General features: G+C 47.7%; 1 protein-coding gene across 2 annotated transcripts in view; it reads right to left on the minus strand.

The window, feature by feature from the left end:
- The window catches only part of LOC135908775 (WD repeat-containing protein 11-like), a 318,419-nt gene that overhangs the window by 106,284 nt on the left and 193,482 nt on the right, over positions 1-18,653 (minus strand). For both annotated transcript variants that reach the window (XM_065440614.1, XM_065440615.1), the window contains exon 17: positions 13,945-14,059. In XM_065440614.1, coding sequence (XP_065296686.1) covers positions 13,945-14,059 — 115 coding nt within the window. The remainder of the gene's footprint in view (positions 1-13,944; positions 14,060-18,653) is intronic.

An 18,653-nucleotide genomic window follows, 5' to 3' on the forward strand; every position in this document is an offset into this window, starting at 1 on the left:
CACACCACTCAGTCGGCTCGTAAACAGGTGATATGATGCCAAGTTTCTGCATTCTTTGTAGTTCCAACTTCGTTCTTTTGTATAAGGGAATTGGGATGCACCTCGGAGAGGTGAGCGCGAAAGCTTTCGCTACTGCTTGCAGCTGAATTCAGTGTTCCTTGTGCAGCTTGCCGAGTCCCTGGAATAACGCTGGAAATTCTTCTTTCGGATTCATTTTCTCAGCAATGGCGTTTACAAATGTCAATATCCGGAGTTCTTTGATCACTGGTTGCCTAGCAACGGAGTACAGACTTCATCTAAGACGTAGACATCCTGAGTAGTTGTACGGTCATGGTAGATGAGCTTGAGTTGTACCACTCCTGCGGCTGGAAGAAGTTTTCCGTCTGTACCATGTAGCTGGCGAGGAGAAGCTGAGAGAAAAGGTTTGTCCTTGAGCATCTGGAATACTTGCTTCGCAAGGACTGTTTCATCGGCGCCAGTGTCAATTTTGAAATCTACTGGCTGACCTTGAACCAAGACTGTTGCCTCCCACGTTCCAGCATCGTACGTTTTGATTACTCCAAGGAATCGTGCTTCTAAATTGACTTGTTGCGTTTCGACACAATTGAGATGCCGCAACATGCATACGGAGACGCAATGACCCTTTTTTCGGCAATTCCTGCAGACTCCTGAGCGTGCTGGGCACAGAGTATGAGGGTGACGCTATTGACCGCACCATCGGCATGGTGTCTGCATGCTGTTTTTACCGGAGGATGAAGATGGCTTCTTTGTCCCATGTGAATAGCTGCCGCTTTTGTCCTGTTTCGAAGTACGCCAAGTGGATTGGGGAGCGGATGCAACTTCGTTCACACATGGCACTTCCTGGCGGAGCTCGACTTGTTGCTGACGGACGCTCTCGATCTGGCAGATGGACTCAAGAGCCTTCTGAAGAGTGAGGTCTGCCTCAAGCTGTAGCCTGGCACATAGCTGCTTATCTGTTATCCCAACTACGAGGCGGTCGGGCACAAACCCTACCCGAAGAGGGCCAAAGTCGCATTCTTTCGAAAGTGTGTGAAGTGCAGTAACGAAATCTTCGACCGACTCACCACTTGTTGCACTCTGGTGTTGAATCTGGCTCGTTCAAAGATTATGTTGCGTCACGGGATAAAGTATTTGTCAAACTGCTCCACGACTGTGTCGAATTTCATGGAGTTCTCTTCAGAGAGAGTGAAAGTGGCGTAGATTTCCTTTGCTTGCCCGCCCATGATGTAGAGGAGCGCATCTACTTGATACTTCTCAGGCCTAACGCACAACCATGAAGAGGTTCGGAAACGTTTAAATCTTTGTTTCCACTTTGGCCACTCGTTCGGTGACGAAAAGTTGAAGGCGTCCGGTGGTTGAATTATGAATGACGCCATGGCCTCGAACATTAAGGTGTCGTGTTGCTTGAGTACCGAGATGTGCATATAGGGACAGCTCACCGGCGTTTCATTGCTGGCATCATCCTTCGCACGGAGGACGACTAGGAGCCGATGTCCGCTGGTAGAACCTGTTCTTCTGACACCATGTTGTAGCCAGGATTCAAGAGCGAGACGGCCAGACGAGGAGTCACATACACACACGATCAATGGTCTCTCAGACATGTTCTATATCCAGAAGAAGAAGAAGAGCATGCGCTGACAGATCCAAGACCATGTGCAGTCATGGGGAACTATGTCTCCCCACTTTCACTAGATAGCAGCATATACAACACGGGCTACTTCACCACCCTGGATTCTAGCCGCGGCTACCTGCAGGTTCAGATGGAGCCAGCTGATGCGAAGAAAACTGCGTTCACCTCTCACCAAGGCCTTTACTAGTTTACCCGTATGCCATTTGGCTGCTCTGGAGCTGCGGCTACGTTCCAGAGATTGATTGACTGCAATCTAAGGGATGCTAAGTGGCGCTATGCGCTGGCGTACCTCGATGACGTTGTGATCTTCTCTCGAACGTTCGAGGAGCACCTCCTGCACCTGGAGGACGTCCTCAAAAGGTTGCGTGCAACAGGGTTGACTCTAAACCCGAACAAAACGCAAATAGCTGAGACTCGCATTTCCGTATTGGGCTTCACAATATCGACAGGGGTCATGTTCTGCCATGCGAAGAGAAGGTGCGAGCTATCCTTGAATACCCAATGCCAGCGAACATTCAGGGCCTTAGGCGCTTTTTGGGAATGGTGAACCACTACAGACAGCTCATCCCGAATTGTGTTGCTCTCCAAGCCCCCTTGACCGCACTGTTGAAAAAGTTGGCACAATGGAGCTGGAATCCCGAGCAGGATGGTGCCTATCATGCGCTATCCCGAACTCTAGTGGACATAGCCAAACTGAAGCTGCCCGACCTCAACAGGGAGTTCGTTGTCCAAGCTGACGCGAGCGACCTTGGGCTGTGTTACTTCAGAAGCACGACGGCGTTCTCTGACCAGTTGCCTTTGCCAACCAGTCACTTAATGCCGCCGAGTGTAACTACAGCGTGACTGAAAGGGAGTGTCTCGCTACTGGGGGTGAGCTCCACCACTAGAAAAGCTGGCGCCACCATCGGCGTGACATGGCATGAGGGATCGCGTGGACACATCGGCCGCGTCGGCTGCTTCGGAAGCGCTGAAGCGAGCTGAAAACAAAAGTTTATCCCACCTGCGCAGCTGTTCTTATTAAGTGGTGAGGCTTTACCGCCTTGGGTGTCTGCTTAACAACATTTGAAAGTTCTATAATAGGTAGAGGCTGCCTTTGGAGGCGTGCAGCATGGTTGGCTACTGCTCGGTGCTGCAGTGCCGGACGTACGCAACGAAGCCCGGTGTCAGCCTTATTCATATGTAGCTGCAGCGCAAGGAGCTGCGTGAAGCTTGGCTGGTGAAACTTAGAACCAGCAGACAGCCATTGGCTACAACTCGGGTATGCAGCAAGCACAGACGCAAGGAAGATTTCTGCTACGGTGCCGGGACTGCGCGATGTTCGGCGAGTAGCAGAAAACACGTGCTGAGACTCTCACCTGGCTAATGTCATGACAGTCTGGTCTATGAACTTGTTGATGCTAGATACTGGCAAGTTCACTCGAACGGAAAGGGAGCGGTAAGATGCACGTTAAAAAAAGGCATGGCATATGGTCATGTTTGTGTTATGAATTAATGCACTGGATTATGAAAAAAAAAGCAGAGCGAAATCACACGCTGAGAAGGCCATTAAACATACAGTGCGACGCAACTTGAGAAAAAATATTGAAATGTCCAAGGATCGTCGCGATGGCACATCACAGTCACCGTAGGTGTCGAAGTCTCTATAACGAAATTATTTTTGAACAGTTCTGATAGCGTCCACGCAACAATGGTTGCTAGTGTGCTGTCAAATGCTCATATGCTGTGGCCTAAAGCTCACGGCACAGTGCGAAAACGCACTCACAGCGAAAGCAATACACTGTGCATTGACATGCGTGCAGACACGCAGTTGGTCGCTGCGGACCCGCGTGATCACTGCATTGAGGTTTCATTCTGTTTTGCCTCATTTGGTTATATAGACAGCCCACTATAAGAACATATTTCACATAGTTTACTCACAGCGTTTGCCTACTTTTCATGCAAGAAGCCGGTTCAGGAGACTCCACCGCGGCGACCACGCGCAGTGGCATTCACTGTACGTATTTGGTAAAGAGATAGCGTCTGGAAATGATTCTGTGCTTTCAATTTGACCAAGATTATTATATCGACAGTAAAAAACTCCCCTCATTTTGAGAGTACCTACATAAATGTCCAGGAAGGCTGCTGCGTGGTGTTTTTATTGAGCACCGTAAGCGAAACCTATGAGGAACGCACCGCGTGATCCCTCATACTATGCAAGGGAGGCGCTTCATACAGATGGCGACTCCGTTGCTCCTCGCCCCCAATAATTTTTTGCTCTCCAGACCTCATCTGGTCCTCATCTGGCTTGTGCGAGCCCTCAGGCTGCCTCGCGCACTGGGTGTTGACACTGCAGTGGTACAACTTTGTTGTGCGCTACCGGAAAGGAAGTTCTGTCATGCGCCCCTGTTTCAGCATTCGACCCTTTGGTCCGTCACTACCATGAGCATTTGCAGCAAGCAGATACCGGAGCCTCGATCTTCCATGACTCAAACGGCGCCAATTCGCACTCAGTAGAGACCGGAGCCTGTGTCTCCAATGGCTCGAACGGCGCGACCCCCGATGGCAAAGCGATCCCCAGATTGCCAGCCTCGGGAGAGGATGTTTACCTGGTGGACCCTATTAGTTCCTCTGGTATTGTCTTCAGCAGGCAAGAACTACTAAAGGCGCAGCAGAGTGATCAATTTTAACGACAAATCGTTGACGGGCTCAAAGAGCTGAGCTGGAGTGGGGCGGCAATGCCGTCGGGCGCACACGGACAGCTGGTATTGCTGTTGGCGCTGAGTGCGATGCAGCTGGTATTGTTGCGGGCACGTTGGATATGTATCTCCTTGACGCCGATGGAGTTCTCTTGCACTATATCCCATCTGAGGAGGCTCCCCAGGAGTCTTTCAAGGTGGTGATACCCTGCAGTCTAAGGAAAGGCACCCTGAGTTATTTCCACGACTCGTGGTTGGCTGGACATGCGAGTGGCCTTAAAGGGTCCCTCATCAGGTCTGGCCATTTTGAGCTGACAAGTGCAGAGCATACATTGAGTGGCAACGATCGTGTCTGCAAAGTATTACATTGCTACGCACCGCGGAAAAATCTTAAATTTCAAACAAAACGCCGTTTTTCCTTCTCCTCGCAGCCGCCGCGCTCCAAGCCGGAGGATGACGTACTCGTGTGCCTGTGCCTACGTACTTGTGTCCCGCAGCGTGACGTTGCTCATGGTGACACGTGACTTCAACAATTATTCAAGACAACATCTATTATCTGTGCAATCTGTTGCTTGAATTGACGAATTGAAGTTCAGAGAAATAATAAAACACACAAACGGAATGTCTGCATGTTTTTTGTTTTACTTCGCACCAAAGCAAGAGAGATGTATTTCCACTTCGTCTGCTTGTTCCCACGGTCGTGCGATCATGTGCATAGGTACGGAAACTATGCCACTGTCTACCGTGCTCCAGCGCGTGATTATGCTCTGTGGTCCACTTGTTTTGCCTCAGTATTCGTGTAGCACTGAATTATACCGCTAGTCATGTTTCCTTGTGCACAGCGCGCAAAATCGTGCGCTGCGCGAATGAGAGAACAGCTCGCGTGTGACGCTGTCGGCGAAAATGCGTAGTGCCGGCGAAAAAAAAAAGCGAGGAGAAAAAAAAAATGAAGGAAGGGCCTGTGATGTATGCATCATGCGATCCTCAAGGTCTGGTATGGGAGAACGCAGGGAAGGAATTTTGCTTGCGAAGGCTAGACGGAGCGAGTGGAGAGAGTGTCTTGCTTGGCAGTGGAGCCCGCCTGCTGAAATCATGGGTTCGCGGCACTAAAATATTTGTATCATGTCGGCTATTAATGAGCCGATTTGAAAAATTTTTGTGGTAAAACGCTCCCTAGATGACACGTAACAACTTCTAGAATATAACCAAAATTTGCTATAGGGGCTGGTGAGAGGTCTTTAACACTTTGAAAAAGTTGTGCCACTCTGCTACTTGGCCAGGCATGAAGCGTGACGCTCTTCACTATCCCCACTTGTGCCGCGTGTGCCACTGCGTAAAGCCTCGCGCGAGCAAACCCCCTGGGCTCATGCAGCTAATTGACAGCCAGCTAACCTGGCAAGTCGCATCCTGTGACGTTATGGGACCCTTTCCCAGAAGCTGGCGAGGCTACGTTTTCCTCCTGGCTGTCACAGATCACTTCACGAAATGGGTTGAACTTTTTCCCCTTTGGAAGTTAACGGCACGCACAATCTGGGTGAAGTTGATCGAGGTCTTTAACCGCTTCGGCTTTTTGGCGGAGCTGATATTGGACAACGCGTCCTACTTCATGGCCAAGGTGTCCGTGGATGCATGTGCTGCCTTTGGCATTAATCACCGCAAGACTACCACGTATTACCCACAGGCCAACCCGACAGAGCCGATTAACCGGAACCTCAAGCCCTTGCTTACGGCCTTTGCCCAGCAACACAGGGATTGGGATGTCTGTCTTAAGAGATAGGCTTCTCCTTGCGGTCCACGGTGAACTGTTTGACTGGGTACACACCCGCTTTCCTCAACTTCGGGAAAGAGTTGCCAAACCTACTATAGTGGACCTACTATAGTGACTGTCGCACCCGCTTTCCTCAACTTCGGGAAAGAGTTGCCAAACCCCATGGACCGCGTTAGGCGGACCGGCAGCAGGGTGTGTGGCGCCACGATAGCCGGCCTTTCTGGCTACGAGGCGGAATTGCCCTCACGGATGGACACGGCCCTTGACCTAGCCCATTCCAACCTGGCAAAAGTGCGAACTGGACAGAAGAACCAATACGACTAGTCTTATAGGGATGTGCACTATGGTGTTGGCGATCTCGTTCTCAGACGCACCCATGTCTTGAGTGACGCTGCCAAAGACATCTCTGCCTCCCTGTCAGCCAAATGGTTGGGCCCATACCGAGTGGAGACCGAAATTTACCCTCTGGTACACAAGTTGGCTGACTCCCAATCAGTGGTCCTGTTCATGTCTCGGACCTTTAAGCTTTCGTTGACAGAAGCAGCGAGTGGGGAGAGGGGGAGGCAGTCAACAAATCACAGGCAAACTGTGACATGGCTGGCCCCAAGTCACGCCACCGGTAAGATCTGCGGAAACGCATTTAGACAGGTTTTCTCCCACCAGCTCGTAGCCGGACTTCATTCTCTACTGGGCAGGTGAATGGAGAAATGCAGCTACAGTGCAAGGGCACACATCGAAGCGGTGACAGACCCTTGTGGCCTAGTATTCCCTCTGATGTGTTGCCCAAGGCCTGGTGGACCGCTTACCGGTTAGCCCTAGCTAGCGGGCGCATGCTAGTGGGCGGATGCACTCAATCGGTCTAGCTCTGCTCCATTGGTCTAGCTGTGAACCTTTGCCCGTAAGTGCCGTGACTGTCGCATTGTGCTGTATCTCAGGTGAATAAACCTACATTTGTTGGCGATCTGACTCTGGAGCCTTGTCTGCGCCATGTTGGAGAGTCGATGAACCCTGCTGTAGTGCCTTTGTGTGTTGCGGAGTGGAGGAGCGTTGTGCTCTTTCCTGACCATCGCTCGCAGGGTGAGCCTTGTGCAAACAAGTCTTAGGTGGCAGAGCTAATTAGCACCATCCATCAAGCTGGCGGGAAAGCGAATCCACTTCCCTCCCGCCCTTCCTCGCAAATGTGCTCTCCTCGCCCTACCTCTCATCATCATCATCAGCCTGGTTACGTCCCCTGCAGTGCAAAGGCCTCTCCCATACTTCAACAACCCCGGTCATGTACTAATTGTGGCCATGTTGTCCCTGCAAACTTTTTAATCTCATCCACTCACCTAACTTTCTGCTGCCCCCTGCTATGCTTCCCTTGGAATCCAGTCCATAACCCTTAATGACCATCGGTTATCTTCCCTCCTCATTACATGTCCTGCCCATGCCCATTTCTTTTTCTTGATTTCAACTAAGATGTCATTAACTCGAGTTTGTTCCCTCACCCAATCTGCTCTTTTCTTATCCCTTAACGTTACACCTATCATTCTTCTTTCCATAGCTCGTTGCGTCGTCCTCAATTTGAGTAGAACCCTTTTCGTAAGCCTCCAGGTTTCTGCCCCGTAGGTGAGTACTGGTAAGACACAGCTATTATACACTTTTCTCTTGAGGGATAATGGCAACCTGCTGTTCATGATCTGAGAATGGCTGCCAAACGCACCCCAGCCCATTCTTATTCTTTTGATTATTTCTGTCTCATGATCCGGATCTGCCGTCACTACCTGCCTTAAGTAGATGTATTCCCTTACCACTTCCAGTGCCTCGCTGCCTATTGTAAACTGCTGTTCTCTTCCGAGACTGTTAAACATTACTTTAGTTTTCTGCAGATTAATTTTTAGACCCACCCTCAGTAAGCAGTGAGCTCACTGAGGTCAGTCAGCAGTGAGCATGCATTGCAGTTGGTCCCCTGAGTTACTCAGCAAGGCAACATCATCAGTGAATCGCAAGTTACTAAGGTATTCTCCATTAACTCTAATCCCCAATTCTTCCCAATCCAGGTCTCTGAATACCTTCTGTAAACATGCTGTGAATAGCATTGGAGAGATTGTATCTCCCTGCCTGATGCCTTTCTTTATTGGGATTTTGTTGCTTTCTTTATGGAGGACTATGGTGGCTGTGGAGCCGCTATAGATATCTTTCAGTAGTTTCAGTAGTGCCTCTCAACTCCCTAGTAACTCCCTCACATTCTATGGTTTCCACGCATGCGCGCCTCTGCGCCGGCCCCGTGCCAGCTTAGCCTGCTCCCTGAAGTTTCGTTTTCTGCCGTTATCAGTAAGCAAGCATTGGCCAGCGCGGGTACTTTCGTGGTCCTCGCTCACTGTGTGCTTGCGCATCGCAATATTTCACGACTCACACCGTTTGTGCATCTTGTTATGGTGCATGAGTACTTCAAGAACAAGTCCTCCTTTTAATTCGAACTTTTTATGCACACAAATTTTCGGGTCCCTTCAAGTTCGTATTATCGAGATTCGTCATTATATAGAAAAATAACCAATAATTCTGACATTACAGCTTTGAAGATTGACCTTCAAAACTATAACACTAGGCGTAACAATTGGTATATGAAACTTAACACCAGTATACAGTAACGACATGACGTTTTTCATGCAGTGAGGCTCTGCGTACTTGCCGATGATGAGCCGTTCAATTTAATTTCGTTACTACGAACCCCACACAAACGAATTGATCAAATTTACAAATATATTAAAAATCCAGACCAGACTGCCTATATTTTCAATGTAAAAATATTTCCCAACTATGAATTTCAATACAGTGCGTATTTTAGAATAACGCACATAGTTTATTTTCCTCTTTATAACCGATGAACATCAGCATTACGAATTCAGCTAAAAGTAACAGCGATTCTCACGTGAAACAAACTGCGATTTTAGTAGCTATCATCATCACCATGTTGAGTGCCAACTGCTTCACCACAAACTTCACAAAGAACTTCATGACAAAAGTTTGGCGATGTTCACGCGAGATCCAACAATGAATGCAGCTAGCGACAGCGCCAAGAAGCCAAAGCAATTTTCGCTGCAGGACAAGCTGCATTGCAGAAAATTGATGCAGGAAAAAAGCAAATCGACGTGTGCAGACAGTGTAGCATTGCCCCATCGACCATTGCGACCATTTTCAAAGACCGAGACAAGATTGTCAAGCTTAAAGCGATCCTGAAACGATTTTGACGGTTTTGTACAAATGTACCGAGTCCTTAGAGTAGGTTCTTCTGACGCATCTAAGCATGTAATTTATTACAAGGTTTTAAAAATGTACATCGCTGCCGATCTGCCGATCGCAGCACATCACTTGGCTGAATTTTAATCCGCCCCTACCCATTTGACGTCATTTACCCCAATGACCTTAGTAGGGCGAGCTATCCAATTGCCTGCCCAGGGTGCGTCATCAATAATTTTTCCAACTTTATGATGAACGAATGTCGTTCGTAATAGTTGGAATGTTAATTTGTTTTTATAAAAAGAAAGTAACATAAAGAGAATGCACAAGAACAATTTCTCACTACGCTTAAGCATTTCCGGCACACAGCAAGCGTCGTCTGCTTGTGTTATGTGCTCCATTTTGACGAGAGCTCCGCGGTCAGAGTCAGTCTCAGTCTTTTCGCGAGCACCATGATCCGACTCTGTTGCATTGTGGGCTGCAAACGTAGCGACTGGTTATATGTGAAGCTGCGACATCATGTCCCTCTGCAAGGCAGCAGTTGAGCGGACTGGCTGCAGTGCATCGGACTGCCATCGGCGCCAGGATTTGGCGTTTGCAGCCGTCACTTTACACCGGAGGATTACTACCGCAATAGCGTATCGCGAGTCCGGTATTTGGGTAAACGCAAGCGCGAGGGGACAGGGCCTGGCCGTTTGACCGTGCCGTTTCACGGGATGAGCAGAAGAGCAAATGCGAATGGTCTGCATGTTGCAGCCACCTGGTGGCACAGAGCTCAACCACACACAGTAGCAGTAACAAAATGTATTCTTGTTTGCTGCTGGTGTAAATTTCTCACAGGAGTGTAAACACATTGTTTTTATGAATGTTTAAAATGTTTTACACTTGGTTAGAGCAATATTAGCACTTTGTTTGGCTGGTTCAACTCTGCGCTGATGGGTGGCTGGACCATGCAGACCGATCAGGCTGCTCACATATGTCTACGCTAAAGTTCCTTCATCAGCTTAAGTTTATCCCTCCAGTCATTTGTCAAAACGCCCAGATCGCCTGTGGTTACCGGAATACCAGACATGTTCGGCACTGCGACACAATTCGCAATGCACGCTGCTTCGATAGCTGTCACTTGGGGTTGACTGCCACGCAGCTGGCGGAGAGTTTAGAGAGGCTTCACGCGCTCACTCCTAGAGAACCGGAAGTCGATGACACGACGTGCCATCATGACGCAGAGCCAGTGAAGGCGGAGCTTAGCTTCAATCACTCGGTGAACGAGTCGAGGAGAAAATGCATAACTATGGAGGAGGGTAACTTGTAATCGTCCGTAGCTATCTTAATATGAGACGCTTCTCACAAATTGTAGTGCGAAGATTAACTTTAGCTGTACCCTACGCATCTACAAAACTTGTCCGAACCATTTCAGGGGCCCTTTAGCTGGGAATCGCAACTTGCTTCTGTGAGGAAACGGCTGCGACTGGAAAACTTTCAAAACGTGGACCAGGCTGTTCTCATGTGGTTTAAAGATGCCAGACTGCAAAATGTTCCCGTGTCTGGCCCAATGCCCCAAGAAAAAGTCTGCAAATTTGCCGATGCACTTGAAATAACTGGGTTCGATGCAAGTGCGGGTGGACTTTTTTCATTTCCGCCAAAGGAACTGAATAACTTGGCAGGTAGTTTCGGGCGAGAAAAAGGCTGCTGACAGAGAAGGCGTGGATTCGTGGCGCAACGATCATTTTCTAGAGGTGGCTGAATCATACGCTGAAGACAATATTTTCAACGTGAATGAGACCATATGTTTTATCAGCTCCTGCCAGACCAGACGATGCACTTCAAAGGGCAGCAGGGCTAAGGAGGGAAGAAGTCGCATCTTCGCGTGACAGTCCTGCTATTTGACTAGCTGGTTATTCCTAGTGTAGCGGGTGCACATAGTAATTTGGTCTTACAAGCCTTTGTCTGTAAGTGCTGTGACTGTTGCACTGTGTTGTACCTTGGGCTAATAAACCCGTCTTTGCTGGTGATGTGATTCTGGAGTTTTCTCTGTGCCGCGTAGGAGAGTTGATGACCCCTGCCATAGTACTGTTGTGCACTGCAAAGAGGAGCCTCACAAAAACCCACCTCCACAACTGTAACTTTTCTATTACACTATTGTCACTGGAGAAACAGTTATACAGGATGTTTCAGTGAACACATTCAAAATTTTTTAAAGGTTGCCTGTGGCAGATAGCTCAATTCTAGATTATGAGCCGGTCTATTCAAGGCAGCGGACACTACTTGCAAAATTGATTAATTAACAAGAATTCACTAATTAACTTTCTAGCTAATTATCGTGTGACCCATATTGAAATTTACAAATACTAGCAATAGACTTTGCAAGGCGGATCCACTTGGAACGAATTCTCAGGACGACACCAGTTTCGAGATATAAATTCCCGAACTTTTAAAAACATCCAAAAAATCTGGCTGTCAAAAAAAAAAAATTAATGCATGTCTTTAATTGCCCTTAAGGGCTAAAATTGCCACAAGCACGTCTGAAAAAACTATTAAAGCCTGTCAGTACACTTATTAGGCATATCGGTGCTGGCACTTTGACATGAGACGGGGGTGCACGCGTGTATAATTAAGGAATACATACTGTGTCTCATGACAATTGCCCCTTCCCACCCTTGTTATGCTTCACCGCCTAGCAATACTGCACGAAGGCGAAACTTAACTTTCGGCGACTGGCACTAAGCAACGCGCTCTGCTCTGCGAGCTTCGAAGCCAACCGCGAGGATTACAAAGGCGGAGTTGGTGCCATTGCTGAAAGCGGCAAATTCTTTCAATGAAAAACACGGCACCGCACGGCAAGAAGCTTAACAGCGAACGTAGAAGCAGCTAGGCTTAACGTTGCCGCGGTAGTGGCTACGGCTGCCAGCGGATCTGCGTGCGAGAGTGCCAGTTCGAGGCAGCGAGATAATCAAAATGGCGGCGGTGGTGGCTTTGATTAATGCCATTTCAGACCTGCAGTCAGGGCAATAAAAATGGCTGTGGCTTAGCTAAGGTTAAGCCCAGGATGCGAAGCATACTAGCCTTTATTTTAGTTGTTGAACCACTGTTTAGCCTGGTGAACTGCTGTTGCTTGGCTATATTTGGTTCGGCTAGACGAAGAAACAACTCATGCGTTACTCAGCTTATTCCTTTATTTTCAAACCAATAAATACGCTGTGGTGATCAGTAAAGTAGTGGCTCTTTGTATGAACATCGCTTATCTCGTATTTTCTCGCCACATTTCTGTGGCGAGTGCAACTGGTGCAACTTTGGACGACTCTGACGTTCAACTACTGGAGTCTAGATTTGTCGATCTAAATTAAACATCTGACACTGGCCTCGACGAGAGCGCGCTGCTCTTTTATACAGCTGTTATGACGCCAGTGCCTTAGCGGGATGAACGGGAGTTAGGCTGCAGCACCGGCTGTGCGACCGCAGGCGAGCGCAAGAGTTGAGCCCGGCTTGCAGCTGTTGTGACGTCAGTGCCCTAGCGGGAGGAGCGGGAGTTAGGCCGCAGCACCGGCTGTGCGACCGCAGGCGAGCGCACGAGCTGAGACCTGGCTATGTAGCTACGCGGCTGCAAGCGAGCGCACGAGTTGAGCCTCCGCTTTTGCAGCTGTTATGACGTCATATGGTAGCTACGCGGCCGCGCGCGGCGCAGCAAGGAAGAGCGTGGTTGTGCGGCTAGTATGCTTCGCATAATACATTGACTATATGGAGTACGTGGTGGTGCCGCAAAGTCGTGCGAATTATCGGGCGTCTGGAAAATCGGTCATTAACTACTCCGTGCCGATGAAACGGCGTCAATGACAATTCTTTGCGATTCCTGTGTTACTGGAGCCAGCATTAACACGACTTTCGTTCCCTTTCACTAAAGTTACAGGTAATTTTCCCTGATAGAAGCACAAATTCCTTGAGTTTTCCCTGAGTATTTCCAGACTGTTCAAATTCCCTGAGAATTCCCGGTTTTCCCGGTCGGTATTCACCCTGCAAGTTCTATCCATTGATAAGGCCTTAGTCACAATTTTTCCAAACTCTGAAGCTGTTATTCGCCACAAATTTCTTCCTCTTCAAAAAGAAAAAGTTGGCGATTAATACTATCTGTAAGATCTTAAGTCTTCGTGAACCAATAAGCAAGAAAAGACTATTTGCTTGGGAAGAACAATGTGCAATGCTCCACGATGATAGTATCTCGATACACATCGCAGCTCAAATGATAATTTTTGGCCAAGAACATAATGCCACTTGTTACCTAACTTATGTACTCACTGGACTTAGCCCAAACATACTTTTTCTTTTTTTTTAAACTGATGTCCACTCTACAGGAATGCTGTATTTAATCCATTGATGCCATGAGGGAATACTTGCGAGCTGAGCAGCAAATTACCCTCCCTTCATTTCTGGAATGCTACAAAAGGAAGTGTTCCAGAAACGTCTTTGGATTCAGTGCATCTACCCAGAATATAGTATACTGCTAGCCGGCATTACATAAGTGCAAGCAATTTATTTATGCAATGCTCACAAACTTTCTAGACAGCCCTTGTTTTCCTTAATGGTACAGATTAAAACAATATTTGCACCTACAAAAGGAAGTGCATGTGTCTACTTGCATCTTGAGCATCCCAGGCACTGATGCCATCCGTGAAAAGGGCCAATATTTTCATGTTCCCCTTGCCTGGTGCAAACTTCAGTTTCTTGACATGCCCACGCTGAGTTGGGAGAGCCCTGCACACGTAGCAGCCAGGTTCTCAAGTTTATGAATAGCCTTGAAAGCAGTGAACAGGCTTTAAATACAATAAGAAATTAATATTCCTATTTAAGGCCAAGTGCACCAAAATTTTTCACTGCACAAAATGTCTTGTTTTTGATGGTGTAGCTAGTGAGAAGGCTTGGTGAAAACTTTGCATTCAAAATACAAGTGGATGTTAGTGAGTGGCCAGCATACATGGTCCTCAATGCTAAAACATAAGAAATAAAAGTAATATTGAAAAAAGACACGTCACAATTACCAATCATTGGAAGTTATGCAGTGCCAAAAGTTGGTCTCACTTGGTACAGTGTATCTGGTTGCTATTTCATGCAGATACTGGGTGCTACTGTATATATGCATGTCAAAACTGACAAGTGAAGTATAGCAGACATCATTGGTCATTGGGACAACAATGAAGATAAAGAAGGAAAAGAAGCATGCGGAACATAAAAGTAACAAAAATTTAACCACACATGAAAAAAAGAGGTGGCAGCACGAGTGGCACAAGCAGATTTTGGAACATGAGAAGACCACACATGTTAGCACTGCATCCTGGCAACTTCAACAAGGCCTTGGTGTGCTTGTCTGGGTCCCACCCCAGCACCTGGTGTCACCCAAGTGGTCCCATCCGAGGTAATGGCTCAGTGAGGTGCCACTGTCGACAGCTTGGACTAGTGTTCGGTTTACCATCTGGCCACATCCACTTCAGGCAAACACCAAGCAGTAGGAGTTCGTGGTGGGCCACATCAGCGAACATGCTGTGCAAAACACCGCGGACTTGCCACTGGTGACTATGTTCTGTTCAGTTATGAAGACTCTTATCCACTGATACTTAGCGACAGTACAATCTGTTCTGCAGATTGTGTTGGCAAATTTGTGTAAGAGCTCAAAAGATAATGTTGAAGGAACATTATTGTCAATAGTGGAGCTTTATATGCTTTTTGTTTCCCCATTGTAAATGCTACTGTAGTTTCTGTTACTTTGTTTGTGTGTCTTTGATAGAAGGAAGCTTGTTTGTTTTGTTACAAATGAGTATGGCAACAGGCCAGATTTAGCATGACAACTTACAATGTTTTGCATACTGCTGTAGCAATAAATACAATGCTTATAATAACAGTGAGAGGTCCAATAAGCATACAGTAAAACCTTATCATAATGATGTTAAAAACATGCTGAATTATTTTCTTAAACCATTACAGTATTGACATAGATAAGTTCAACCACAAATATTTTACTACAGTCTCTATGTTTTAAAATTGGCAGGTTGAGGCACTGTTACTAGATGAATCATGCTCACGGTAGAAAACAGGTGCTGATTGATTTCTTGGACACTTGCTTTTTCGAATACTTTTGATATTTTTGACTAAGTGGCACTATCCACAGGCAACCTAAAAGGCACACATTTTCACATGATAGACCAAAATGCTGATTCATTCTACAGGTGGAGTGTGACATAGCTCACTGCCACCGAGTCGTGCCCAGAACTGCTCATTTTCAGCATTGTTATGCATGGCGTGGTTTGGTGAGTCTTGGCAATGTCATGGTGGACGTGTGGAATGACTTGTCAATTCGACCTACCACGCAAATCTAGTAAACAATACACACATAGTTCCTGAGATGAAAATCATGCTGCAGCGTGCCATTTGAATAAAAAGCCGAGCAATGCAACTAAGCAATTAAATTATTGCTGTGGCTGCAGTCTGTTGAAACCGCATACGAATGACAGCTGTAGGCCACACAACGAGAAGGAAGCATGATACGCTTAGTCATGTGCTCTGGAGCTTTCTGTTAGTAAACATGTTCATTAACGGCAGCCTTGCACTTTCCACTTCAATTTTCCTGTGAGTGCGCTAACAATGCCAACAGTTAAGCCACGACCTCTTTTGTGGTCATTCCCCAAACAGCACGACATCGGCAATGGAGCGGCTGTACATCGCACCAAAAACATAGTGCCTTGCACAAATAACTATACAAGGAGGCTACGAGAACAAGGGCAACTAAGGGGCTAAATTTTTTGTTAGACACAACCATATATGAAACCAACAGACATGCCAAGTCAAGGACTTGTTACATAACATCTCTTGGGGGCAGGGTGATAGATTAGGCATTGATTACGTAGAGGGGGGCGGGTTAGGGCCAGAGTTTCCCGAAATAAAGGGTTAAGGGTTTCTCGTATTTTTACATATGCACACTAACTGAAGCCACAAATTTCTTTCTGAATGTCCACACATGAATTGAGTGATGCCATGTGAGCATTTCATAAATGAGCAGTCAAACAGTGGTGGTCGCAAGGGCTGGGGAGGGTTTAGTCCATACCCTACACCCCTCCTTAGCATGACTGCTTGTGTAATGTTGCCCAACGCCACGAAAAATTGGCCGCAAAAAGCGCACTGCTTTTGGAGAAAGTTGGTATACAAGTGCAGAGTACGGATGACTATTCCCGACAAGTTCCCGTTATCTGTGACTGATAACTGGTTCTCCGTGGTTCCTCATTCCAACACCGTTTCGTTGTGTCGTCTTCGACTCACTACACGGCCTGTCATACCCTGGGATTCATGCTACTCAGCTTCTTATCATGCAGCATTTTGTATGGCAAGGAGTTAAAAAGGACGCACGCACTTGGACGCACTGCTGCCTCACCTGCCAGCAATTCAAGATCCACTGCCATATTGCATCACCTTTTAGACTTTTGCTTCATCATCCCAGACTTTTGACAAGATTCACGTGGATGTCCTAGGACCATGACCTCTGTCAGATGGCAACATTTACTTGTGAACTTGCATAAACCACTACATGCAATGAGTTGAAGTGTCCTGGTACAGTGTCCCTTATAATTCTACCATCACACCCGATCACAGCCATCAGTTTAAGTTGTCACTTTTCTCCAATGTTGTGATGTTCCTCGATACATCGCGCATTCACACAATGGCATACCACCCCATTGCCAATGGCATGATGGAGTGCTTCCAGCGCTCCCTGAAGACACCTCTCAAGGCTCGACCAACACGCCGCACTGGGCTGCGTCCCTGCCCCGTCTTGCTCAGTCTCTGCGCTACAGTCGAACCCGACTATATCGAACCCGTTTACATCGAATTATTCTATATATCGAACAATTTCTGGGCACGGTATAGTTACAATGAGTATATATAGCAAAAATTACGTTTACATCGAACAAAAATAGCAGTGACTTCCGATATATCGAACGTCGAGGGGCGGAAAAGTGCCCCCAGAAGTTGGCTTTCCCTCGCGGTTGCAGGGAAACCTGACGGTGCGGCTCCATCCAACTGCTCTCCCTACCGTGACTGCGCTGCTGCGGACGAGCCGTCGACACCCCCCTGCAAAAAATTATCCTGGCCCGCCCGCAGCGCTCGCTCAGACAGCCAATCAGGGGCTCTTGTGCCCTCGTCGTGCAAAATGGTGGAAGTGCGAGTTGTCTCTGTGCTTTTCTGGTCCATTGTGTTGTGTGCCTTGGGGGCCTTCTCCCGCAGTGTTGCCGTGATGAAGTGGCAGAATTTGCCTTTTGTCGTGAAGCTCGAAATCATAAATCGGGTTGAATGCGGTGAGAAGTTTGATGTGTCCCCACAGCGTGAATGATTCCGAGGGACACTCTCAGGACGATCTTGCCACTCTCTCGCACCGGTGCCCGTGGCGCCCGACGCGTACGCACGGTCATGTACAAGTGCTTCATCCGAAATTGCTTCAGCCGTGCCGACTTCTGCGTGCTCGGTGATGACTGTAAATTCTGATGAATGCGACGCAGCTGTTGCCGAAACTTGCAGTGTTGCCGAAACTTGGCGCGAGCTGTCAGAATTTCTGGAAGCTGTTGACGAATCAACAGTGGACAAGTTGGTGAGTGCAAATGATGGTGTCGCGACCACGGGAGAGCCCGAAAACGAAGACTACATTGCCGACGTCGTACCGAGCACAAGTGAAAGTGGGCACAATGAGGAAAGCAACGACGATCCTTTGCCTACATCCTCCGAAGTGATTGGTGCGCTCGCACTAGTCCAGTGCTTCTGCGCGAATGCGGAAGGTTGCGGCCTCAGCTGCTCCCGACTCCTTAGACAATGTGGAGAAATGCGTGCGTCGCAGGCAGCGAAATTGCCCGAGCAGAAAGAAATGCAGGACTATTTCATGCGAAACTAAGCTAGTTTCTTCAATAAAGTGATTTTATAAATGGTATGTGCTTTCATGACATCCAATTATTCAGCAGGCTTATATCGAATTATGCTCTATATCGAACTGATAGGCGTTTTTTTGCGAGTTCGATATAGCCAGGTTCGACTGTACACTGAAGCGAGGGCTGCAGTGCATGCTCATAAAATTTGTTTTTGGCTCCACCTTCCAGGCAAGTTCTTCGATTCGATCACCACACCACCAGGCCAAGACCCCACAGACTGTGTCGTCCAGCTGCAAAGTTTTTATTGCGAAAGCAATACTGCTCGAGGTTTCCGCTCTTGGCCGTTGTCCCGGAGAATCCACCATTGACCTTTAGCGTGACCTATGTGTGACGTCATACCAGCTGTGGAAAAGCGGGGCCCCAACTCGGCTCGTCGCGATCGTCCCAGC

The sequence above is a fragment of the Dermacentor albipictus genome, chromosome 1 (genome assembly GCF_038994185.2).
Source record: "Dermacentor albipictus isolate Rhodes 1998 colony chromosome 1, USDA_Dalb.pri_finalv2, whole genome shotgun sequence".
Lineage (NCBI taxonomy): Eukaryota > Metazoa > Arthropoda > Arachnida > Ixodida > Ixodidae > Dermacentor > Dermacentor albipictus.